Source organism: Theropithecus gelada, chromosome 4 (assembly GCF_003255815.1).
Source record: "Theropithecus gelada isolate Dixy chromosome 4, Tgel_1.0, whole genome shotgun sequence".
NCBI classification, from domain to species: domain Eukaryota; kingdom Metazoa; phylum Chordata; class Mammalia; order Primates; family Cercopithecidae; genus Theropithecus; species Theropithecus gelada.
In genome coordinates, this window is record NC_037671.1 from 51,963,908 (window position 1) to 51,990,740 (window position 26,833).

Here is a 26,833-nt window from a genome sequence, read left to right on the forward strand (position 1 = left end):
AGAAGATGCATTGCTCTTTGAAATCAAATTTGTAACTAACATACATACAATTTCCCCTGGTATGTGTCAATTAAATGACGCAGCCCTTATCCATGTAGTCCTGCACAACGCTCACTAGGCAAATCAGTAAATTTTGTTCTCACATAGGCAAGTAGCCTTGCACTTTTCCTTGAGCAACTGATGTTCACAGCCAGCTGTTTTCTTCAAGGAATCACAGTTACTTAGGAGATCTTGATACTGGCAACTATTGGCTGTAACAAAAACAGATTAATTATGTCATTATCATTTTCCTCAGTAACAGCAAAACCATACATTCAAAGTGTGTGGGGAGGGGGTAGGAGGGAGCAAACAAGTTAGCATCACTTACACTATAATGGGTCTTTCACGTCTTAAGGGACATATGAGGTGTCTTAGTTGAGCTCACTGATAAATCTATCACTGTTTAAATTCTACATTTAGTGATATGTTTCTAAAATAAATTGACCTACTTACTTTTCCCCCTCAGCAAGCAGAATAATATGAATGTAACTAAATCTTTCTATGCCTGCATAGCCAAATATGGGAACCATTAGCTACACATAGGTATCTAAATTAAAATCAAAATTTTAGTTTCTTAATCTTATTAGCCACATTTCAAGTGTTCAAAGTGTGATTAGTAGCACATGTTGATAGGGACTGTTTCCATCGTATCATAATATTGGGCAGCATGGCATTACACTCCAATGCTTTTTTTGAGTTAATAATCTTTATGGGTGGATAAAAGTATAAAACAAGGACAATATGCCCTTTTCCTTTTGATGTTTCTACTTGGATGTTCCCCGGGGACCTCAAACTCAATAAAACTCAAATTAAACTTCTTGTATTAGCTAAAAGGCTGAGAATTCTCAGGAGTGATCTCCCTGCATCACTCCCACAATCTAAGGGGTATGACACTCCAACTACTCAGTAATTTAAGCCAGGAACTGGAATCAACTTGAACTCTTTCGTTTCTTCTTTTGGCCAGCACTCACCCAGCACAGGGGATAAACATTGACTGACTATTCTACTTTCTGTCTCTCAAACCTGTCCATTTTTTAAACTCATTTTGCTAGTCCTGTAGTAAAGGCATATGTTTGTCAAAAAGTTTAATTTTAAAATATATAATTGGTACATAATAATTGCATATATTTATTGGGTACAGTGTGATGTTTTGATATACGTATACATTACATCATGAGCAAATCAGGTATTTAGCACATTTATCACTTTAAACACATTTCTTTCTAATAAGTTAGTTATCATTTCTTGGTGATAACAATCAAAAATCCTTCTAGCTCTCTTGAGACATAATTATTATTAGCTATTGTCACTCTATTATGTAATAGAATACCAAACTTATTCTTCCTGTCTGCAACTGTGCACTCGTTGACCCCTCTCCACCCCTTTCCACCCCCGCCTACCCTTTCCAGCCACTGACAATCACTATTTTACTTTCTACTTCTATTGAATTAACCTTTTTAGATTCCACATATTAGTGAAATCGTGCAGTATTTGTAGGAGTGCAAACATCTCTTTGCCACATTGATCTTTCATTTGGAGGTATCTCAGTAGTGGGATTGCTGGGTCATATAGTAATTTCATTTTTTTTTTTGAGGAATTTCCATAATGTTCCTTATAATGACTGTACTAATTTGCACTTTCAGCCACAGTGATAAAAGTTCCTTTGCATCTTTGCCAGCATTTGATTTTCTGTCTTTCCGATAATAGCCATTCTAACCTAGGTGAGATGAAATCTCATTGTAGTTTTTTGCATTTTGCTGATGATTAGGGATGTTGACCATTTTATTCAAATACTTGCTGGCCATTTGTTGTATTCTTTTGAGAAATGTCTATTCATGTACTTTCCTCTCTTTATTTTTTCTTTCTTTTTTTTTTTTTTGAGATGGAGACTCACTCTGTTGCCCATGCCAGGCTAATTTTTTTATTTTTTCTTTTTGTATTTTTAGTAGAGACGGGTTTAGTTAGCCAGGATAGTCTTGATCTCCCAACCTCGTGATCCGCCCACCTCGGCCTCCCAAAGTGCTGGGATTACAGGCATGAGCCACCGCACCCAGCCCTTTGCTCACTTTTTAATGTGTTTTTTTCCTACTGAGTTGCTGAGGTCTTTGAATATTCTGGATATTAATCCCTTGTCAGATGAACAGTTTGTAAATATTTTCTTTCATTTTTCAGATTGTCTCTTCACATTATCAGCTGTTTCTTTTGTTGCATAGAAGCTTTTCAGCTTGATAATAGTTTAATGTGTCTATTTTTGCTTTTGCAGCCTGTGCTTTGGAGGTCTTCTCCATAAAATCTTTGCCCAGATTAATGTCCCAAAGGATTTCCCCATTGCTTCCTTCAAGTAGTTCATGGTTACAGGTTGTACATTTAAATCTTGAATCCATTTTGAGTTTATTTTTGTATATGGTGAGAGATAGGGGTCTAGTTTCATTCTTCTGCATATGGATATCCAGTTTTCCCAACATCATTTACTGAAGAGACAGTCCTTACCCCAGTGTATGTTCTTGGTGCCTTTGTCAAAAATCAATAGGTTATAAATGTGTTAATTTATCTTTAGGTTCTCTGTTTCATTGGTATACATGATTGTTTTTATGCCTACGCTGTTTTGGTTATCATAGCTTTGTAGTATATTTTGAAGCCAGAGCCTCCAGCTCTGTCTTTTTCCTCAAAATTGCTTTGGCTATTCAGGGTCTTTTGTGATTCTGTATGAATTTTAGGATTGTTTTCTCTATTTCTGTGAAAAATGGCATGAATGTTTTGATAGAGATTGAATTCAATCTGTAAATTGCTTTGGGTAGTTTGATCATTATTAACAATATTAATTCTTCCAGTCCATGAACATAGTATGTATTTCATTTTTTTCTGTGTAGTCTTCAATTTCTTTCATCAGTGTTTTATAGTTTTTCCTATGAAATATTTTATTTCCTTTGTTAAATTTATTCCTAGGTATTTACTTATTCATTTTGTAGCATTTGTAAATGTAGTTGTTTTCTTGCTTTCTTTTTGAGATAGTTAATTGTTGGTGTATAGAAACATAACTGGTTTTTCTATTTGGGTTTTGCATCCTGCAACTTTCCTGAGTTTATGAGTTCTAAGAGTTTTGTTTGTTTGTTTTTTGTGTGGTGGGAGTTCTTTGTTTTTCTAAATATAAGATTACGTCATTAGCAAACAGGGAAAATTTGACTTCCTTCTTTACAATTTGGATGCCTTTTATTTTTTTCTTTTGTCTAATTGCTCTGGCTGGAACTTTCAATACTATGTTGAATAAGATTGGTGAGAGTGGGCATCCTTGTCTTGTTCCTGATCTTAGAAGAAAAGTTTTTAACATTTTACCTTTTAGTAAGATATTAGCTGTGGGCTTGTCATATATGGCCTTTATTGTGGTGAGATATGTTCCTTCCATGCCTAGTTGGTTTCTAGTTTTTATCATGAAGAGATATTGAATTTTATCGAATTTCACCAAATGCTTTTTTGTGTGTGTGTGTGTGTGTGTGTGTGTATTGAGAGGATCATATGGTTTTGTCTTTCATTCTGTTAAGGTGGTGTATTTTGTCCAAACATCTTTGTATATATGAGATAAATCCCACTTGATCATGCCATATAATCTTTGTTGCGTGTTGTTGAATTTGTTTTACTAGTACAGTATTTATTGAGGATTTTTGCATCTATATTCATTCGTTTTTGTTGTGCCATTGTCTGGTTTTTGTATCAGGATAATGCTGGCATTGTAAATGAGTTCAGAAGAATTTCCCCACCCCCATCAAATGTTTTGAATAGTTCAAGAAGAATTGGTGTTTGCTCTTTAAAAGTTTGGTAGAATTCAGCAACGAAGTCATCTTGTCCTGAACTTTTCATTGTTATGAGACTTATTATGGAATCAATTTCATTATTTATTATTGGTCTAATCAAGTTTTCTGTTTCTTCTTGGTTCAATCTTGGGTAGGTTGTATGTATCCATAAATTTATCCATTTCCTCTAGGTTTTCCAATTTCTTGGTTGTTCATTATAGTCTCTAATGGTCTTTTACATTTCTTTTACATTTCTATAGCACCAATTGTGATGTCTGCTTTTCACTTCTGATTTTATATTTTATTTTTTCCTCTCTTTTTCTTAGTCCAGCTAATGATCTGCCAATTTTCTTTATCTTTTCAAAAAACTAACCTTTTGTTTCTTTGATCTTTAATATTTTTATATTTTTTGCCTCAATTTTGTTTATTCTTCTCTGATCTTTATTATTTCTTTCCTTTTACTAAGTTTGGGTGTGGATTGCTCTTGCTTTTCTAGTTCCTTGAGGTGCATCATTTATTAGGGTGCTTATTTGAAACCTTTCTACTTATTGATGTAGTAGTTTCATGCTGTAAACTTTCCCTCAATACTGTTTTGGCTGTATCCCATACTTTTTGATATGATATATTTCTATTTTTATTCATTTGGAAACTTTTTTAATTTTTAAAAATTACTTAATTGACCCATTGGTCATTCAGGAGCATCTTGTTTAATTTCCATGTATTTGTATTGTTTTCAAAGTTCCTCTTGTTACTGATTTCTAGTTTTATTGCATTGTAGTTAGAAAAGATACTTAACATGATTTCCATTTTTTAAAAATTTAAGAGTTGTTTCCTGGTCTATGTGTTCTCTCTGGAGAATATCCTGTGTGCTGATGAAAACAATGTGAATTCTGTAGCTACCAAATGGAAAGTTCTGTAAATATCTGTTAGGTTCATTTGGTCCGGAAAGCTGTTTAACTCAAATGTTTCTTTGTTGATTTTCTGTCTGAATAATCTGTCCATTGCTAAAAGTGAGGTGTTGAATTCCCCTATTATTATTAAATGGTTATCTGTCTTTTTCTTTAAGTCTATTAATATTTGCTTTATATAGCTAGGTGTTCTGATGTTGGGTGTATATGTGTTTATAATTATCATATCTTCCTAACACATGGACCCCTTTATCATTAAATAATGGCCTTATAGCTACTTTCTCTTTTTTGGTTTCTATTTGCAGGGAATATCTTTTTTCATCTCTTTACTTTCACTCTATGCATGTCTTTACAGGGGAAATGAGTTTTTTATTGTATGAAGCACATCTGGGTCTTGTTTTTTTTAATCCATTCATCTGTTCTGTGTTTTTTTATTAGAAAATTAAGTCCATTTACATTCAAGGTTATTATTGATAGGTAAGAATTTTACTAATTCCATTTCGTTACGCATTCTCTGGTTGTTTAGTAATCTTTTCTTTCTCTCTTGCTGCCTTCCTTTGTTGTTAAGTGAGTTTTTCTGGTCATATGTTTTCGTCAATTGCCTTTTATTTTTAGTGTATTTTTAGTGTGCATATTATAGGATTTTTCTTTGTGGCTACCATGAGGCTTACAAAAGTTCTTATAGTTATAACAAATTATTTTAAACTAATGATGACAACTTTGATCACAAAGAAAAGAAACAAAAATTTTACATTTTAACTTCATATACCCATGATATTTTTTGACTTTTGAATGTCTCAATTTATACCTTAAGTTATAGTTATTATTTTTAACAGTTTTGCTGTTTTAGTCTTCATGGTAAAGATATGAGTGGTTTAAATACCACAATTACAGTATTAGAATACTCTAAATTTTTCTGTATGCTTACTTCAGCTAGTGAGTTTTATATCTTTAGATATTTTCATGTTACAGTTTAGCATTCTTTTCTTTTAGATAGAACTCCCTTCAGCATTTTTTTTTCTTTTTTTAGATGGAGTCTAGCTCTGTTGCCCAGGCTGGAGTGCAGTGGCACGATCTCGGCTCACTGCAAGCTCCGCCTCCCAGGTTCAGGCCATTCTCCTGCCTCAGCCTCCCGAGTAATTGGGACTACAGGTGCCTGCCACCACACCTGGCTAATTTTTTATATTTTTAGTAGAGAGGGGGTTTCACCGTGTTAGCCAGGATGGTCTCCATCTCCTGACCTCGTGATCCGCCCATCTTAGCCTCCCAAAGTGCTGGGATTACAGGCATGAGTCACCGCACCCAGCCTAGCACTTCTTTTAAGACAGATTTTGTAATAATGAATTACTCCAGAATTTGTCTGGGAGTCCTTATTTCTCTTTTATGTCTGAAGAATAGTTTTGTTGGGTGTAATATTTTAGGTAGGTTTTTTAAAATCATTTTTTAGCACTTGTGTAAATTGTCCCTCTTCCTTCTGGTCTGTAAGGTTTCTACTGAGAAGTCTTCTGATAGGTGTATTGAAACTCTGTTACATGTTATTTGCTTATTTTCTCTTGTTGCTTTTAGAATTCTCTTTTTTCCTTGACCCTTGAGAATTTTATAATTATATGCCAAGGGGTAGTCTTATTTGGGTTGAATCTGATTAATAAACTTTGGCCTTTCTTTACTGGCTATTTCTATCTTTCTGCAGGTTTGGAATGTTTTCTGTTTGTTGTTTCTTTCAATAAGGTTGCTACTCCTTTCTCATTCTTTATTACCTCTAGAATCCCAATGATTCTTACATTTGCTCTTTTGATGCTGTCTTATTGATCTTGTAGATCAGTGAAGAAAGTTCATTCTTTTTCCTTCTCTTTTTCTCCTCTGTATTTTCATATAGCCTGTCTTCAAGCTCACTGATTCTTCTGCTTAATGAATTCTGCTGTTGAGACCATCTAATGTTTTTTTCAGTTTATTTATCATATTTTTCAGCTTCAGGATTTCTGGGTTTTTTTGTTTGTTTGTTTGTTTTTAATGTCAATCTCGTTTTCAAATTTCTCTGATAAATTTCTAAATTGTTTCTCTGTGTTTTATTGAAGTTTATTGGGCTTCCTACAAACAGCTATTTTGAATTCCTTACCCTAAAGACTACACATTTCCATCTTTCGAGGGTTGGTCACTGGTGCTTTACTTAGTTCTTTTGATGAAGTCATATTTTCCTGAATGTTCTTGAAACTTGCGGATTACTATCTCAGTATCTAGGCACTAAAGAATTAATTATTCTAGTCTTTTCAGTCTGGACTTGTTTGTACCTGTTCTTCTTCAGAAGGCCTTCCAAGAATTTAAAGGAGACTAATGAGTCTCCTAAGATGGCAGTTATTTCATTATTAGATGATGTTCTAAACCCAGATTTGCTGCAAACTTGGTTAGGAGAAGGGTAACATGGACAATTCCCTGGATGCCACAGCTGTCACTGTGCTTTGATGCATCTGAAGTCCATGGACTCTCGGACCAGGACAGAACCAGGGCTTGCCCAAGGCCAGCAGCTGTTATGACTTTCCAGCTACTACAATTCATTTTGGGTCTGAGGCCATTTTAGTTGACCAGTGGTACTGAGACTTGAGTCTGCCCCACTGGGGCAGCAGATTCCTTTTTGGTGCTGTGGTGGGTCTAGAGGCTCTATCTATGCATACCAATCTGGATTTAGGAGCTGTGGGTTTCTTCCTGGTATGTATTTTGTTGTGGCAGGCCCAGTACTAAATCCAAGGCAGAGTACCCCACACACTTCCTTCTTCCCCCAAGTGGACAGTGTCTCTCTCCACTCTGTGTTACCTAGGATTTATGAGAGGGGTGATGCAGGTAATCCCATGGTCACAGCAGCTGATACCAGCTGATACTATGACAGATGAATTCCAGACTTGTTAGCAAACTACATTCAGCAAATGTATAAGTATTCAACTATTTTTCTCTTTTATTTATTTATTTATTGAGACAGAGTCTCGCTCTGTTGCCCAGGCTGGAGTGCAGTGGCTGATCTCAGCTCACTGCAATCTCCACCTCCCAGGTTCAAGCGATTCTCCTGCGTCAGCCTCCCAAGTAGCTGGGACTACAGGCGCCCACCACTACACCCGGCTAATTTTTGTCTTTTTAGTAGAGACGGGGTTTCACCATGTTGGCCAGGCTAATCTCGAACTCCTGACCTTGTTATCTGCCCACCTCTGCCTGATTTATAGCTTTGGTATCATTAATATTCTGAAATACAGCTATATAACTGGGTCAGAAAAAATGCTTAGTAAAGGTGAGTGCATTGAAGAGGTAAAAGTTTCAGTGATTGTTTCAACTTTATCATTCATAATAATTTTAATAAAAGTATCCCAACTACAGAAAGCCAGCAGCTATTTTTACTTCTATTCATGGCAATTTATTAAATGAGATATATGATATGTATTTCATTTTCTCCTTTTGCAAAAATATGTGCACAGGTCCTATGAGCCAATATTGTATATAGATAGAGTTTTGTCATAAAAATATACACAAAACAATTATGAAATTATAGGGCAAGTAATCATTTATTAAGGCAAACACTATGATCCTAATTACACTATAAAAAAGAAGTGAGGAAATCAGCATGACAAACACATTACCACAAATAAACAGTAATATTTGGCGTGCCTGTCTAGACTGAGCCATAATTTGGTCTCACACCTTAGATTTATACATTTTGATTCTTTTAAAATACCACTTTTGGTACAGTTAAATGAACTTTGATAATTGAACTATTTACCAAACGGTGTATGGTTAATATTAATGGGCTCTGCAGAGCCACAAAAACACATTGATGATAAATACTCCATTATGTTACATAGGGCAATATGCTTTTCATTACAAATAATATGTAGCTCCTCCAGTGTGTAAAATGTTTTTTTAAGCATACTTTGTTGAATATTTTTGGGGTTTTTTCATAAATACGTTATTTCAATTCATTACTTTAGGAGTTTTGTTAAATTATATAAAGAAAAGAAAATATCAATTATATAATAAATAATAGCAAGCTAATCACTTCAAACTTACTGCATAGTCCTTGGTCACAGTTATCAGGGCAACTGGCACAAGGTGTTCCTTGTTGGTAAGGGGTATTCTTTCTACTCACATTATTACCACTGAAATTTGAAATACATGTCAAATATTTTTCACTTTACTGTTTATACTCTAAGGGCAGTATCAATCATCAAATATACATAAATAATTATTCAGTGTTTTTAGTATGTTAACAAAACTGAAAAATTACAATTCCCAATGAGTATTTCAGATAACAACCCAAATTAAGAAAACGCTTCACACATGGACATATCTTCTTGACCATAATATCACAGGCTGGGTAACTAAATTTGAAGAAAAGGGTCTGAAATTTTCAGAGTATATTCAGTGTGGCGACACTATCTTTATCTCCCAGTATATTTAGTCAAATTACTAAGGCAGTGTATCCCAAGGTGCCAATAAGGGACAAAACATATCTTGTAGAGGGAAAGGACAAGATCCTAGGAGTACCAGGTTGTAGCAGGAAATTAATATGCAATGTTAAAATAGCATTTTCCATTTGAAAAAACCCATAGTGTCTCTAACAGAAACTATGAAAAATATACCTCCAGAGTATTTTTTTCTTCTAGATGGAGGTTGAGATTTTTCAGTAGTTAGTGGTGTGTTTGTAGGAGTGTGCTTAGGAAGGTTTGTGAGTTTCTAGAGGTGGCATGTATGAGATTTTTACATTTACCAAAACAGAATATTAGTTTTTGTTATCCCAGAACTTAAAGTAAAAAAAAAGAAAAAAATTACAGAAAAGTTTTGATAAATACTGATATCCAGGATATAATAGTTTTGCAATGACTAACCATAAGTTAATGATGATCATTATTCTATTGGCCATTAAATTCATTAAAAAATATGTAGGAGTCGAAATCTCAATAGACCAAGTGGGCTAAGGACCCAAGGAAGTGCAGCTAAATCTCAGTCTCTTTGCCTAGAATATAGCTGTATGTGTATGAGCTCTTGGAAAATTGTGAAACAGATACAAAAGGATTTTAAAAGTTCTAGTTCCCTTGACTTCCCTCATGATCTATTCCAACTGTCACTTCTGACACCTGGCTGCGGATGCCTCCCTTCTGAGGGCCAGTCAGTGAGTGTGGATACATCCTCCTAGGGCCTTTCAATTCTCTCTACTTAAATCCTAATAGGTACTTGAAGGAAAATGACTTGGGAGGTTATACTTCTCAAACCGGAACCCTATATCATCTTCGTTATCTACAGTCTCGAAACAAATCCTGTAGTTGTGTCCCCCACCGCAGCCTCCAGTGGTAAAGAATTTCAAACATTAAATTTTAAATTAACATATCGTGAATATCTCCTTAAAATATCCATAGGATTTATTGTGGAGAACTCTAAATGTATTGTTTAATGAAGGAGCACGTTTACTGCTACAAATCAAACTTTACAAGATAGTTAAAGAGCTTTCTGTGAACAATTCTGAGAATCAGAGACTTAAGATGTTATCCTTTCTGTATTCTGAAATAAAGATGTCCTGAAAAGCCATTGAAATCCAAATGAATGAACCATTTGTAATGGTAATTGTGAATGTGTGTGTGTGTGTGTGTGTGTGTGTGTGTGTGTGTGTTACATAAGCAGAAGTAGGAATATTGGAGCAGAAAGGGCCAAAATCACAATCCATCTTCCATTTGCAATCTCACCAGCACCCTGAAGCATCTATACTCCTAGAGTATGAAATTAGCAAGACGTGATGATACTAATTCTAGAGAAATATATATTACACATGCTCATAGAGTAACCCTAAGCTGAGGGAAAGCCAACTGAAAGAAAAGACATTATTCTGTTAATGAGGAATGATTCAGTTTTTATAACTGAAACTGAGAAGTTGTTCTCCTCTGGGAAGTTGAAAGTGTCTCAACCTTAAAAAACATTTCCAAACATTTATCCCCTCCCCTTTATTGAGATATGTTTTCATTCTGGTTTAAGATATGAGAACTATTAAAAAATAAATTACAGATAGAATTATTGCCATTAAATGCTAAACAGTCTACTTACGCAGGACAATATTGGCAAACATAGAAGTATTTTAGAGCATCTTGATTGGGACAATAGGCAATTCCACAGCCTACCTGGTAAGTCGAGTACCAAACAAGCTGCAAATTAACAATGGAATAAATATACAAAAGTACATTAGAGAAGAGGAAAAATATATAAAGAAATAGTAGCAAATATAAAACTGAAAAATTAGTTTTAGTTTATAGACATACACCATACAAATATTTAAATTATTGAACCAAAGTCATAAATTTTAAAAATATTTAATTTTCCTGTACATTCATCACTTTAAAATTTATAATGTAGGAACAATACAGAGTATGCTTTCCTACTAAGAGTTTGGCTGACAATGGACAAAAATGACAGCTCTACAGCAGCCAAATTCCAAGACTGTATTCTTCCCACTCGGACTGTTCTCCTAAATTGAACATTGCAGTGGTCATAATTTGGAGAAGCTTTCCTATTAGAACATTTGTGACATAGGTATTTTCATGCATTCTTCTTACCTGAGTATAATGTCCAACAACTGCATTGGGACTCTTTGGTCCTACACCATAGACAAAATCTAGGCTCTCGTCATACCAGCTTTGGATTGCAGCTGACCAGGAAGTAGGGTCACTTGACATATAGAGATTCTCGCCACATTTTGTACCTAAGGGGCAGATCATTCATGAGCAAGGTAATAAACATGCAATGGTAAAAGAAATTGACTGCATAAACACAAAGATGTTGCCTTTCAAACCCAGGGTCCAGCAGATGCTAACTCTTGATTAATACATAAAGGAGTGCTTCAGTTCCTTATCAGCTATAAAGCTGATAAGAACACTGAACTGCCTAACACACTGAGGCTGGCCTGACCACATAAAACTTTGAGTAGGCTAACACTCTGCTCTTTAAAAATCCTTGCATGCTAAATTTTCCATGTGTATGCCTTGAGTGTTCCCAGCTTTATATGGTAAGCTTGCTAAAGGCAGTGACCAATTCTTACATTTTGTCTTTTGCTCTAGTAACCCTCAACAGAGATTTTTCAAATATAGGACCCTAAATAAATGTATATGACTTTGTGTGAAATCTGAAAAAAAGACTTTATAGGCTGTTTTTAAGAGTCCCAAGAAAGAGAAAAGTGACACCAGGAAGGATAACAGTTTTCAAAATTTATGGATTTTCTCTTAACCAGGAAATCAGATATCACAAGTTGAAATCCTTGTGAGTTTGTCAAGAAGTGCCTTACAGCCCAGAAACACTTCATAAGTTATTTGGGCATTTACTAGATTTTATAATCCTTGATAAGTCTTTTTAAAACTCAAATGTAGCATTCTGTGCATTGTAGGTATCCAGTCCACAAAAAATACTTGATTGCCTCATATTAAAAATTTTTTAAATAACATATTCAAAAATATTCATTTTTATAGAAATTTTGAATATGATAAATTTAAATCCACTTTATCCACTTTTATCCACTTTAGATCAAAAAAGGAATAATTCATCATAAGTTCAATATATTTTATGGATACAAAAGAATAGATTTCAAAACATCCGACAGCTACATAAATTAACAAAAAGGGCAGTGGGTTAGAAATCAGAAAGCTTGGTTAAAAATTTCTAGTATGACACTGTTTCAGATTATGTTCTTGGGTGAGTCACTTTTCTTTCAAATTCTGGCTTTTCTAATCCTTACACTTACAAAAATAAAGATGATATAAAATCTGCTGTATTCATGAACTGGTTGCAAGAAGCAAAATTATTTGCATAACGTACACAATAAAAAAGCACAACATTGTTCTTACTGTAAATATCCCTCTGTATACAGATAGTTTGACTTCAAAAAGACAGCAGTATAAATAACATTTATTTTCAAAGTCTTCTTATTATAGAGCATCCTACAATGCTCTATTATTGTTTTATTCATTTATTTATTCAACAAATATTTACTAATTTACATACTGGTTTTGCGGTCCTCTGGATCACTGTGCTGTAAAGTGCACTTGTTTGCCCACCTTTGGGCATTCGCTGTTACCTCTTTGCTCCATTCCTAAACGTCACAAGAAAACAAAATACACTTAATGATTCAGCCACAATGAAACATACACTTTATAATCTGATTTGTAAATAGTTTAAAATTTCTGTGGATGTATTCTCTAATACTACTGTTATTAAAATATATTTAAGTGTTTTTATCTGTTCTGGTGCCAGTTTACACATGAAGGGTAGTCCATAGGTAATATACCTAAAAGGCAAAATAAGACAATAATATGTCATTATTTATGATAGCAAAGCAGCCATACCTAGGATATTTATTAATGATGCTAGTGTAAATACTGATAAGCAGGTGAAATATCCTCATTATATTTTAATAGTAATAAGCTGGCCAACGTTATTTCCAATTCCATTTGTTTTCACATGTAGGCCATTGCTTTCGTATCAGAGATACCTGTCTTTCAGGGACTGTGCCCTGGGAAGTGGGCTTTTACTCACAACAGCTGACACCCTGAAGGAAAGGGGATTTCTTGATTTTAAACCGGAAAAGAAAATGAACAAAAAGTGTAATGATTTAACACTGGATGCCTGAATATTTGACTTCCAATTCTGCCTTCCAAATTTAATAACCCTGTATAATTGACTGGTTTTTTTAACCATTGTAAAAAAAAAAAAAAAAAGACACAACTTTGTAAACCACAAAGTTTGTAAGAGATGCCAGTGGCCAGCCGTCTGCTCCTGCCACAGCTGGTTCACACCCATCTCGTTACATCACTGCCTCTTACCATCTTTAGCATGTTACTGGCAGGTGGAGAGACTCCTTTCCTTAGTTCATTGTGTTTATTTACAATCTCCCTTTGCACTTGCCCCTGGGTGGTTAACAAAGCAGTAAAAGCGGGATCCTAAAAGAAAATAAAATTAGAATTATTATTTAACAATGTTGTAAATTTCATATAATAGTGAATAAGTTAATGCAAGAGAACAAAGGTCACTTTAAAAAGTGCAAAATATTTAGTTATCATGTACATATATTAAATATTACAAATATTTAAATATTAAAAGTCATCATTAGTTGTTAAGCATTGTCACTAAATCTGAGTTGAAGATATAACTTTTAAATAGTAAAGTAGTAGATTGAAATGTTTAAATAGGAAAGTAGTAGATTGAAGCTTTGGGAATTGTGAGTAACTCATGGCATGACAAACTAAAAACCCCTCGGAGGCCACAAATGTCGATTTCTGTTTCAAGGGAACTTTTCAAAAAACAGTTTTGGGGGAACAGGTGGTAAAAGGTTGCACGAATAAATTCTTTACTGGTGATTCCTGAGATTTTGGTGCACCCATCACCCAAGCAGTGTCCACTGTATCCAACGTATAGTCTTTTATTCCACGCCCCCCTCCCACCCTTTCTCCCAAGTCCCCAAAGTCCATTGTATCATTATTATTACTATTATTTTTGAGACGGAGTCTTGCTCCATCCCCCAGGCTGGAGTACAATGGCGCCATCTCAGCTCACTGCAAGCTCCGCCTCCCGGGTTCACGCCATTCTCCAGTCTCAGTCTCCCGAGTAGCTGGGACTACAGGTGCCCGCCACCACACCCAGCTAATTTTTTGTATTTTTAGTAGAGATAGGGTTTCACCATGTTAGCCAGGATGGTCTCGATCTCCTGACCTCATGATCCGCCCGTATAGGACTCCCAAAGTGCTGGGGTTACAGGTGTGAGCCACCGCGCCTGGCCTCATTGTATCATTCTTATGCCTGTGCATCCTCATAGCTTAGCTCCCACTTATTAGCGAGGACATATCATGTTTGGTTTTTCCATTCCTGAGTTAGGTCACTTAGAATAATGGTCTCCAACTCCATCCAGGTTGCTGCAAATGCCATTATTTCATTTCTTTTTGTGGTTGAGCAGTATTATATGGTGTGTGTGTGTATATATATATACACACACACACACACACACACGATATGTATATATGTATACATTATATATTATATATAATATAATATATATACATATATGTCACATTTTCTTTATCCACTCATTGATTAATGGGCATTCAGGCTGGTTCCATATTTTTGCAATTGTGAATTGTGCTGCTATAAACATGAGTGTGCAGGTGTCTTTTTTTCATATAATGAGTTCTTTTCCTCTGAGTAGATACTCAGTAGTGAAATTGCTGGACCAAATGGTAGATTTACATTTAGTTCTTTAAGGAATTTCTATACTGTTTTCCGTAGTGCTTGTAATAGCTTACATTCCCACAAGCAGTATAAAAGTGTTCCCTTTTCCATATCCACACCAATATCTATTATTTTTTAAATTAAATTATGGCCATTCTTTTAGGGATAAGGTGTTAGCCTCATTGTGGTTTCGATTTGCATTTCTCTAATAATTAATAATGTTAAGCATATATTAATGATGTAAGCAGCTTTCCATATGTTGGTCAGCCATTTTTCTATTTTATTTTGAGAATTGTCCACTCATGCCCTTAGCCCACTTTTTGATGGGATTTTTTTTTTTCTGATTTGTTTGAGTTCCTTGTAGATTCTGGATATTAGTCCTTAGTTGGATAAATAGTTTGCAAAGATTTTCTCCCATTCTCTGGGGTTTCTGTTTACTCTGCTGATTATTTGTTTTGCCATGCAGAAGCTTTTTAGTTTGATTAAGTTCCATGTTTTTATCTTTGTTTTTGTTGCATTTGCTTTTGGGTTCTTGGTCATAAGACATTTGCCTTGGTCTTAGACATTTGCCTAAGTCAATGTCTAAAAGAGTTTTTCTGATGTTATCTTCTAGAGTTTACATGGTTAAGTATTTGATCCATCTTGAGTTGATTTTTGTATAAGGTGAGAGATGAAGATTCAGTTTCATTCTTCTACATGGATCTTGCCAATTATCCCACCACCATTTGTTCAATAAGGTGTCCTTTTCCCACTTTATGTTTCTGTTTGCTTTGTTTAAGGTCAGTTGGCTGTAAGTATTTGACCTTATTTCTGAGTTCTCTACTCTGTTCCACTGGTTTATGTGCCTATTTTTATATAGTACCATGCTGTTTTGGTGACTATAGCCTTGTAGTATTGTTTGAAGTGGGGTTATGTGATCCTTCCAGGATATTTTTGTTTTGTTTTGCTTTGTCTATGCAGGCTCTTTTTTGGCTCCATGACAATTTTAGGATTGTATTTTCTAGTTCTGTGAAAAATGATGATGGTATTTTGATGGGAATTGCATTGAATTTGTAGATTGCTTTTGGCAGTATGGTCATTTTTACAATGTTGATTTTATCCATCCATGAGCATGGGATGTGTTTCCATTTGTTTGTGTCATTTATAATTTCTTTCAGCAGTGTTTCAGAGATTTCTTGTAGAGGTCTTTCACCTCCTTGGTTAGGTATGCTCCTAAGTATTTTATTGTTTTTTCAGCTGTTGTAAAAGGTATTGAGTTCTTGATTTGATTCTCATCTTGGTCGCTGTTGGTGTATAGCAGTACCACTGATTTGTGTACATTGATAGCTAAAGATAGGACCCCAATCTGTTCTGGCTTATAGGGTTTCTGCAGAGAAATCTTCAGTTAATCTGGTAGATTTTCCTTTGTAGGTTACCTGATGCTTTTGCCTCACAGCTCTTAATATTCTTTTCTTGATCTTGACTTCAGATAACCTGATGAATATGTGCGCAGGTCATGATCTTTTTATGACGAATTTCCCAGGAGTTCTTTGAGCTTCTTGTATTTGAATGTGTAGGTCTCCAGCGAGGCCAGGAAAGTTTTCCTCAATTATTTCCCTCAAATAAGTTTTCCAAACTTTTAGATTTCTCTTCTTCCCCAGGAACATCAATTATTCTTAGCTTTGGTCACTTAACATAATCCCAAAACTTCTTGGAGGCTTTGTTCATTTTCTTTTTATCATTTTTTTTTGTCTTTGTTAGAATTCAAAAGCCATATCTTGAAGCTCTGAAATTCTTTCTTCCACTTATTACATTCTGTTGTTGAAACTTTCCAGTATTTTTTGCATTTCTCTAAGTGTGTTTCATTTCCAGGAGTTGTGATTGTTTTTTATTTCTGATATTTATTTTTCTGGAAATTTTTTCGTTCATACTTGCATTACTTTTTAAATTTCTTTGAGTTGGTTTTCACCTTTCTCTGGTTCCTCCTTGAGAAGCTTAATAATTAACCTTCTGAATTCTTTTTCCAGCAATTCAGAGATTTCATCTCGGTTTCAATCCATTTCTGGTGAGCTAGTATGATCTTTTGGGGGATGTTATAGAACATTGTTTTGTCATATTACCAGAATTGTTTTTCTGGTTCCTTCTCATCAGGTAGACTATGTTCAAGGAACGGTCTGTGGCTCAAGGGCTGCTGTTCAGGTACTCTTGCCTTGAACCCTTGATGTGGTCCCCCTTCCCCTAGAGATGGGGCTTCCTGAGAGCCAGACTGTAGTGATTGTTATTGTTCTTCTGGGTCTAGCCACCCATCAGAGCTACTGGACTCCAGGCTGGTACTGGAGAGTGCCCTCAGAGAATCCTGTGATGTGATCCATCTTCAGGTCTCTCAGCCACAGACACTGACACCTGCTGCAGGGGAGGTAGCAGGGGAGTGAAGTGGACTCCGAGAGTCCTTGGTTGTAGTTTTGTTTAGTGCACTGGTTTTCTTGAATGTTGGTTATGCTAATAGTGAAGTTGTCATGTGGACAGTTTCAGGACCTCTGGTTAGCCGGGATTGTTATAGGCAGTGGGATTAACTGTTGTTTTCTCCTTCCTTGGAGTACAGTTGTTCTGTTATGAGTTGCTGTAACAGCCTGAGTTGGTTTCAAGACAGCATAAGCTGTGGTAGTATGGGGGGATACAAGTTTGCCCTAAGGTCTCCTGGATAAGTATTCAGGTTTTTCAGGTGATGGACAGGGCCATAGAGCTCCCATGAGTTTATGTCTTTTGTCTTTGGCTACCAGGTTGGGTAGAGAAAGACCATCATGTGTGGGCAGGATTAGGCATACCTGAACTCCGACTCTCCCTGGTAGGGGCTTCCTGCACCCACTGTGGAAGATGGGGGTGTGGTTCTCAGGCCAAAGGAGTTATGTTCCAAGGGGGCTATGGCTCCCTCTGCTGCTTCATACAGGTCACCAGGGAAGGAGTGGAAAGCCAGCAGTGACAGGCTTCACGAAGCTCCTACTCAGCCAGCAAGGCCAGTCTCACCCCTGCTGTGCTCCCTCAACGGCCAATAGAGCTGAATTTATATCCAGGCCTCTGTTGTGCAAGGCTGAGATCTTGGTCCAGGCTACAAGCCTCCCCAAGGAGACAGTAAGCAGGGCTTTCAGGCCTTTCCCCACTTCCCACCTGCTGCAGCTTCTGTACTCATATCTGTACTTCTCATTCACAATCCCAGATCTGCCCAGAAAAATTTGTACTTGGTCAAAATTATTACAAAGTTCAGCTGGAAGTCTCCTCCCTAATTCCACTGGCTTCCCTCCTTGAGGATCTCTGTGAGATAAAGTCAGAAATGGCTTCCCTGGGCTTCTGTGGGGACTGGGATTGCCTACAGGGCTCTTCTCACTGCTGCTTCTTCTTTTTTATTTTGCATGGCTCTCTAAATTCGTTTCAGCTTTAAGTGAGGTTAAATCCTTCTCCCATGATCTGGATTTTCAGCTTCCTCAGTGAGGATGTGTGTTTAGAGGCAGACTTTCTTCCCTCACACTTTGGGCACTCACAGTGTTTCAGTGAACTCACAGAGTTTGTAGTGGCAAGCCACTTCTTTCAAAGGGTCTGTGAGTTCTTTCAGTTTTCCTGCCATGCCCCTGCAGTGGTTCTTGACGCAAAAGTTCATGATGTGAATCTCCACATATTGTTCTGTTTATCCAAGTGACAACAGCAAGTTAGTCATGCCTCCTATCTACCATTTCCCCCAGCAAGGGAACTTTTAATATGATTTATATAGACATATGAATAATAATATTTTATAACTATAAGCATGCAAATTAAAAACCTTGAGATATATTCATTCACATTTGATCAGGCTGCAAGGTAGGGTAAAGCTGGAGCCCATGATTCATCCTAAATTTTATGGGGCAGTTTTCCTTGACATGGTATCTGCCTTTAAGGAAAAATGTTTAGGCCCAGTTGAAGTGCATGTCTGCATTCAGTACTATAATAAAACCATTATACCTATTATGTAGCAAATTTTATGGGTTGCATAAAAGATAACTTTGTAATACTAAAAAATCAATTTAAAGCAATTTGGAGGGATCAAATCTATCTGTAGCTGACTTTGTTCCTTTTAGTAACAGAAACATAACTGATAAAGTATGAAATTGGGCCCTAATCTGTTTGGTTTATCTTTGTGGTTGTATATTTGTCTGTGTGTGTGGTACGGGGCCTGCTAAGCCTGGAGGTGGAATAGGGTCTGAAAATTGCTGGATCAAGGTCCAAGCAATTTGATGACCTAGATTTACACAGGAGTATGATGTTATATAGGTATGAGGAAGATTTTGAAGTATAAGTCTAAAAGGAATAGTGCCCCTTATAGATTTTTTCTGACACCTTGCAATAAGTTATCCTTCTCTCCTCCCATACTGAGTTCCCTTAAGGCTCTCACAATTCTTATACCATAGGTCTGAGCACATTATTGCCATTATCTACTATATGTGAATTTCTCTTTCCTGCTTTTATGGTCCTAACAACAGGGACTGATAGCAGATGCCATTGTACCAATAAATATGGCAAAGTTACTGACTCATAAGTTAGAAAAGATGTGCATATAAAGTATCAGTAGAAGCAGACTTCTGCATCACATCAAAGCATAAAATAACATCCCTGGATATTTCCTCTTGACCTAAAAAAATCTGGTTATGGTGGTTTCATTTCAAAACACATTAAAAAGTTAATTTCTAAATTATTTCCTGCTTCTCACACCTTCTTGCTTTGTAGATAAAATTGTACTGAAAAAGATATGTATTTTTAAATGTGTTAATAAAGCTATTACCTGACTAGAAACATTAAACATATTGAGAATAAAATAAATATGGTATCTATCCTTAAAGAGTTTACATTGAATAGGTGACGTGACATAAGTAAAAATTACAATACACATGATAACAAAACTGATCTTAGGGATCTACAAGATAGAGAGGAAGGAGGGATCAATTCTTCTTTGAAGTCAGGGAAAGCTTCATAAAATGTGATTCTGGGGTTTTGAAAGATGAATAGAGTTTTCCAGGCATCTTGAAAACATCAGAAAATCATACTGGGCAGAGTGTTTACAGAGCATCTGATTTCAAACATTTAGTGGTGCCAAAACAAAATGACATCTCACTTTTTAATAATTTTATAAATGAAGACCAGGAGATGAGCCAGAGAGGTTAAAGGGGATTGGAAAGGGGTATGAAAGAAAATCTTTCAGCGAAAGAAATGAAAAGAACAGCAAATTATTTGAATGAGGTCGTAGGTGATGAATAAATTACCTGCACATTGATAATTTAATTACAGTAATACAATGACTATATTTCTGAATGCCAAATGAAGTTTGAACTGAGTGTCAGAGTCCTCCAGTCTGAAAAGTCCTAGTGAGACTAATGTGCACGGAGTTAAAGGAAGATGTGACAACAAACAGCAATGCCAAAGCTGTTTCAGAGGCTTCCTGGCTAGGAGATACACACTGTAGGTGAACACTTCACATTTTATCATTGAAGATTGCTGACCATATTATAGAGTCAATTCAACAAAGTAGCATATTAGAAATAACTCTAGGATCTGAATTCAAAATCCTCTTGGCCCTTCACATACTAACTCTATTATCACTACTAAACAAACCACTAAGACCTTTAGAGTCGGCATTTTTGTTTTCTTAATTAAAAATATAAATCTAATTATTCTTATATCCTAACTATAAAAATTAAATGTTTTTGTTTTCTTAATTAAAAATAAAAATCTAATTATTCTTATACCCTAACTATAAAAATTAAATGTGCTAACATAGTGGAGAAGTTGTGCTAATTTAATATTGTATAAGTATATTGTTAATTTTGTATAGGGATCTCATTAAAAAGAAATAAAATTAAGGAAATCAGAAAATAGATTGGGGTAAGAGAACTATCATCAGCTTTCTAACCCCACAGACCAATGATGTTTATTAGAAAAATAATTTCAACATGATATGCCATTTTAATTTTTAAGTGATATTAATTTAAATAATATATTTTATTTGTAATGAGTTAGGTGGTAGTCTCCAAAAAGATATGCCCATGTCCTTATGCTCAGAAACTGTGAATGTGATCTTATTTGGAAAAAGTCTTTGCAGATGTAATTAAGTTAAGGATCTCAGGATGAGATAATCCTTGATTATCCAGTTGTCCCTGAATGTAATGACAAGTGCCTCTATAAGAGACACACAGAGAGGATAAGATAATGTAAAGATGGAGGCAGAGATTGGAGTGATGCAGCCACAAGCCAAGGAATGCCAAGCAGTGGGAGAAGCCACCAGAAGGTGGGGAAAGGCATGGAACAGATCCCTCCCTCTTAGATCCTCCAGAGGGAGCTAAGCCCAGTAGATAATTTTATTTTAGATTTCTGGCCTCCATAACTGTGAGAGAAAAAGTTTTTGCTGTTATAAGCCACTTAGTTTGTGGTAATTTGTTGCAACCACCCTAAGAACCTAATATATTATTTAACTGAATATCTAAAATATTATCATTTCATCATGGAGGCAATATAAAAAAATGAGATATTTTCTTCTTTCTTTGTTCTACATGTTTGAAATCTGGTGAGTTTCTTACCATCAGAGTACATCTTGCCTGTTCAAACTTCATTTCATGTGTTCAGTAGTCACATGTGACTGGTGGCTAGCATACACATGCAGAACACATACAGCATAGCCTTGGCCTTTCATCTGAATAATTGTGTTAAGTGGTCTGAGAACTCTGAGAGAACCAGTGGAAACTCTGACATACCAAACTCTCTTACCCTCCTTTACTTTCAAAATAGCCTGCCATACCACAAAGTTGCTGGATAGCTCTGAAAAGATTTTCCATTTTAACCTTACCTTTCCTTCTGCAGGTAAAGATGGAAGCAGCACCATAACCAGAAACAACACCGGTAGTAAAGCCATTGCTGAAAACTAAGTCAAGAAAAACAAAAGTCTGCATTGAAATAAGTAGTTTAAAAACTTCTAAGAGGGAGAATACCAATATAATCTCGATTATTTCAAAGGAACTGTAATTCCCAGATTCGTTAAGAATGGAGCAAAACAAGAATTGCCGTATAGTACCAGTAGAATCATAATGAGGCTAACCTTGTCTCTGATAGTGACAATAAAAAAATAAGCTGAAGAACTCTACTGATGCCCTTGAGGTACATCTATAAAAGATAGAGACATACTCCCTTCTTTCTGCCTACTTCTGCTACCCTTATGCCATCAAAAAGAAAACAGATTCCTGAATAGTTAATTATAGTACTGACATTCATTCTTCATCTCAATTTTTGGAGAAAAGTTTATTTTTAATATGTACCATCTCTCAATTGGCTATTCTACATGAAAAGTATAACGGATTGTCCTTTTATTTATACCAGACTCTAATTAAGATGACAAGGTTGTGATTACACAGATATGGCTGTACAAATACTTTATTAGTTGTTATTTCCCTAATGGAGTAACTAGAAGTTACATCTATTTTCTTCCTTATACTTGTGAATATTTTCAAATTTCTCTGTATAGAAAAAATACAACTAATGCATTGAATATATAGCTTGTTCAAGTTTACTCAATCCATTATTTGGTACGAAGATTGTTTCATATTTTCATTATCTCCTAAAAAGATACTCAGCATTTTGTTACCCATGTTGTCCTTTCTCAATATGTCAAAAAGTCCTACATCCTTCAGATGAAGCAACAAGACCACTTAACCACTTAGTTTCAGAAACATTCACCTTTCTGTCATTAGACATATAAATTGTTTACTTTGTAAATTAAGAGTTATGCTCCCTAGATTTGTTTCATGTGTGTGGGATTGGCACTCCCAAATTCTTGGAAGGAAAGAAAATTCCAAACAATTTATCTGTGATACTTCTCAGGCTTCACTTACTGTAAATAGTGTATCATTAATACTTGTTCCATCCATTGCCTTTATCCTCAATGGTATGCAAAAAAGGGATGAGGGATGAACAATTTATTGATGGTTTGTGGAAAATGATGTACAATTTCACTCCCATACCTTACTGGGTATTACTATTTATATTGTATGGATGATGTAATTAAGGCTTAAGACAGTTAATTAACCTATGCCAATGCATAGGTAATGTCAGAAATTAGTCTTCATTCAATTAGGACTTCAAAGTCAATGACTTTGAAAGAGACATTGACTCATTGAAAGAGACACAGTTTTAATTGGGAAAAGGCAGACATTGTTGCAGCACAATGGAGACCCTCTATTTTTACTTTAATAATTTCCTTCTTGATATATAACTGTGTATGTTAATAGTAAAATCATTAATATGCCAGCTTATACGATATGCTTAAACAGCCATATTTTTCCATTTTCCTATTAAAGGTAGTTCTAGTATAATTGTTTAAAGTCACAAACATGAGAATTAATTCCATTACTTATTTTTAGAAAAAAATGTAAAAAAGTTTTATATATCAAATTTTTGGGGATATGATACTGCTATAATTTACCTTCTTAACTGTAAAAGAATAAAATTAACTTGAGGTCATTCTCAATACAAATTTATCAAAGTTTTGAAAATCATGGATAGGCCAGGCACATCCTGCAATCCTAACATTTTGGGAGACTGAGGTGACAGCACATAACTTGAGCCCAGGAGTTCAAGATTAGCCTGGAAAACATAGTGAGACCTCACATCTACTAAATCCAACCAACCAAACAAAAACAAAACATAATGAGCTGGGCATGGTGTCAAGTGCCTCTATTCCTAGCTACTCAGGAGGCTGAGGTGGGACGATCACTTAAGCCCAGGAGTTCGAGGCAGCAGTGAACTATGATCACAGCACTTCATTCCAGCCTGGGTGACAGAAAGAGACCCTGTCTCTAAAACAAACAAACAAAAAACAAAAGATAAAATCATGAGCAAACTCACTAATCATTTCACCCTTGACAACATAAAAATGATTGGCATGATAAAATATTCACATTAAAATCAGTGAATTATCACTTACTGTTGGTTCTCTGAGCAGGATGAAGTATCTGCTATCTTTAGAAAGAAATAAGGTGGAAGGTTTAGAGCAGCATATATATTACACATATTCCTATTTTGGCAAACTCTGGTTTTGTTAAATAAATCTAAGTCAACAAAGTTCTGAAATAGTATTTTTCATACCAGTAGCCTCAAACTACCTTGCCAGTTGTCTGATAATGCTTTTGACATTATTTGCTTCCCACATAGTTTTTAACATGAGTAAGTAAATCATGCTCTCCCTTTCTAATCAGTCCTCCCTTCTCCTTAGGCACACTATAATCTGGATGTGGCCTTTTTGGACTGGTATTTCTCTACTGACAACCCAAGACAGGTTAATTACTGTGAAGGTTACCAGGATTCTGCCTTATAGTTGAACTCTTATAGTTCAGCTGTCTATGATTTTTGCTTTCTAGTTATCAACTACCTGCGCCTTATTGGTTACAGGTGCAGTCTTTGGAAACCATCAGGTCTGGGAAATCTATGCCAAACTTCAGTTTTTTTCTTACGTAAAATGTAGATTTTTATATTACAGGTTTTTGCTTTGAAGACTGGAAGGGACAATGTATGTAACACCTCTAATACAATAAACACATTATGCATATAATACAAATAAATGGAAATTATCCATGTTTTTATTATCCTTTGCAATGCCTGCTAGATTGCTGAGCACATAAGATCTTTCTGTAAACATATGCTGTTCGATTGAATTGCTAATTTCTAATGGTTTAAGAGACATGTTTTTCCTTCCAGGTGTTATAGGAAAAAAAAAATCAGTATAATCTAATTCGAGATTCGTATGTTCAAGGCCTGGTTCTATTAGAGACCTTCTGGCTAAGTTTAGGAAAATACTCTAACATATGGGCTGCTGTGTCCTCATCAGTTCATTGAAAGCAATACACAGAAGCCTGAAGATTTCTGTATAGCTCAATCACCCATTGTTTGCATCTGATGACCCAGAATTGTATAATAGGCCATGATGCCATATTCTTCTCTTTGCTCTTCTCTCCCATACTCTCAACCATCTAACCTATAATCATCTCCATTGCATCAATGAAAGCAATGTCACTGTTGGTGATAGTACATTCAAGTAAAAATATTTTTTTCTATTCCATATAATTACATTTTGTTTCTTTAAACCCACATTGATATATAGTTGAAAAGTTGGCTACCATTTTTTTTCCTTGCTACTTACTAATGGTGAAGTACTGTGCTCTTTCTTGCAGGTGTTTTAAGATCAGGATGACATGGTTTTCCTAGAGTGTCTTTAGGAGGGCCATGATGTATAATTTTATAGCCCTAGAACAAGGAAACAAAATATTTACAAAATATTTAAAATAAAGATGTGAAAAATACCCTTATAGATGGTGTCTATAATCTTTGTCACAAACTTAAATTTTGACTCAATTGTTTAGTATTGTTTCTGATACTTTACTGTATTTATTTGATCTCACCGTTAAGACCATATTGTCCTTCTGAGGTCAGATTGTATTTCAACGTCCTGATATTTCCTTCAAACACTAACAAAGAAGTGGACTTCTTGAAGTTCAGTAACTACTAGTTGGCTAACTTGCTTGGAACATTGCAACCTATTTTCAAGACTCCCATCCCCTTATCTAGGACTTCAATCCATTCTTTAAAAGATCATTTCCATAAGCAGTGTCCCACATGGTAAGTATTAACTATGTGGATTTGGGGGTAACAGCTTTATCTCTTCATTTTTTTTTTTTTTTTAATTCTGGAAGCCAATAGATGATATAAAGTCCAGCAGAGTCAATAACCCCAATTCTAATTGTTATTACAGTTTCTAATACCTGTACATTCAAAACACCTATTAGAAACTAAGAGTTTTTTTTTTTTTTTTTTTTTTTTTGAGACGGAGTCTCGCTCTGTCGCCCAGGCTGGAGTGCAGTGGCCGGATCTCAGCTCACTGCAAGCTCCGCCTTCCGGGTTTACGCCATTCTCCTGCCTCAGCCTCCCGAGTAGCTGGGACTACAGGCGCCCGCTACCTCGCCCGGCTAGTTTTTTGTATTTTTTAGTGGAGACGGGGTTTCACCATGTTAGCCCATGTTGGGATGGTCTCGATCTCCTGACCTCGTGATCCGCCCGTCTCGGCCTCCCGAAGTGTTGGGATTACAGGCTTGAGCCACCGCGCCCGGCCAAGAGTCTTAATCTGACTTCGTAAAAAGCAGATTTAGAGATGGCTTCAGGCTTCTACTATGATTCAGTGGGTCTTTTGTACTTAGAATGATTTATCTTTTAAGGTAGGTAAAGAGTTTCAATAGACCAATCATAGAGAAGCATGTTGAAAGTTATGGCAGGTCGGTGCTAAGCAACAAAATTGAACTCTCAGTCTGCCGGACATCAGCGATGTGCCCTCCAGGTGCCGGCAGAGGAGCGAAGGAGGATCAGAAGCCCTCTCACCTCAACGATGGTTCTTTCCCCTGTGCTTCACCACACCTCCCCGTCCCTAGCCATTTCTAGTCTCCAGTCTGGGTCTTATATTTACCCTGGCTCCAGAGCACAGACCTTCCGGCAGTTGGGCCGGAGCGTTGGCGGCTGCCGCGCGCCCCTCTCACCGCGATTGTGCACTTGCCAGGCGCCGCGTGTGGGCGACGTCTCCGGGCTTTATGCTTTCATCGCCGCTACCCGCCTACGTGGGCTGCTCTCCTCCTATCGCCTCCCCGCCCCCACTACGGAGAAAACCCTGCCCGTTTTCCCTTGGGAAAAGCACAGTTCTCTTTTTCTCATTACCACCAGTTGATGAGGAAAGAAAATGTCTGTTCGCGTACCTGCGCCGTACTAGGAGGAGGAGGGAGGTCATATAAGGATTCGGATTGCCCAGTGGGTGGCTTGAAAAAGGAGGTGTTCGCATTC

The 26,833-nt window shown here is 36.1% G+C and overlaps 1 protein-coding gene across 3 annotated transcripts; it reads right to left on the reverse strand.

The window, feature by feature from the left end:
• CRISP2 (cysteine rich secretory protein 2) lies at positions 1-26,566 on the reverse strand. 3 transcript variants are annotated; one of them, XM_025383091.1, is made up of 10 exons: positions 26,486-26,515; positions 25,152-25,255; positions 23,940-23,949; positions 21,810-21,884; positions 13,570-13,686; positions 12,752-12,839; positions 11,314-11,459; positions 10,808-10,905; positions 8,783-8,871; positions 1-251 (listed from the first exon to the last, which is right to left on the reverse strand). In XM_025383091.1, exons 4-10 carry the CDS (start codon positions 21,873-21,875, stop codon positions 124-126), a joined length of 732 nt encoding a protein of 243 aa, XP_025238876.1. In that variant the 5' UTR covers positions 21,876-21,884; positions 23,940-23,949; positions 25,152-25,255; positions 26,486-26,515; the 3' UTR covers positions 1-123. The 3 variants fall into 3 exon arrangements, with proteins under 3 accessions (XP_025238876.1, XP_025238874.1, XP_025238873.1); XM_025383089.1 differs by lacking the exon at positions 23,940-23,949 and having other exon boundaries at positions 26,486-26,566; XM_025383088.1 differs by lacking the exon at positions 23,940-23,949 and having other exon boundaries at positions 26,466-26,544.
• Positions 26,567-26,833: the final 267 nt, after the last annotated feature.

Bases quoted from the DNA above. Each gene is read 5' to 3' on its own strand.
- CRISP2 (XM_025383089.1), bottom strand. From the start codon at position 21,875: ATGGCTTTACTACCGGTGTTGTTTCTGGTTATGGTGCTGCTTCCATCT. The intron at 10,906-11,313 runs GTAAGAAGAATG...GTTAATTTGCAG, and splicing joins TTGTTGGACATTATACTCAG to CTTGTTTGGTACTCGACTTA. The intron at 252-8,782 runs GTAAGTTTGAAG...TTTTTGTTACAG, and splicing joins CTGTGACCAAGGACTATGCA to CCAATAGTTGCCAGTATCAA.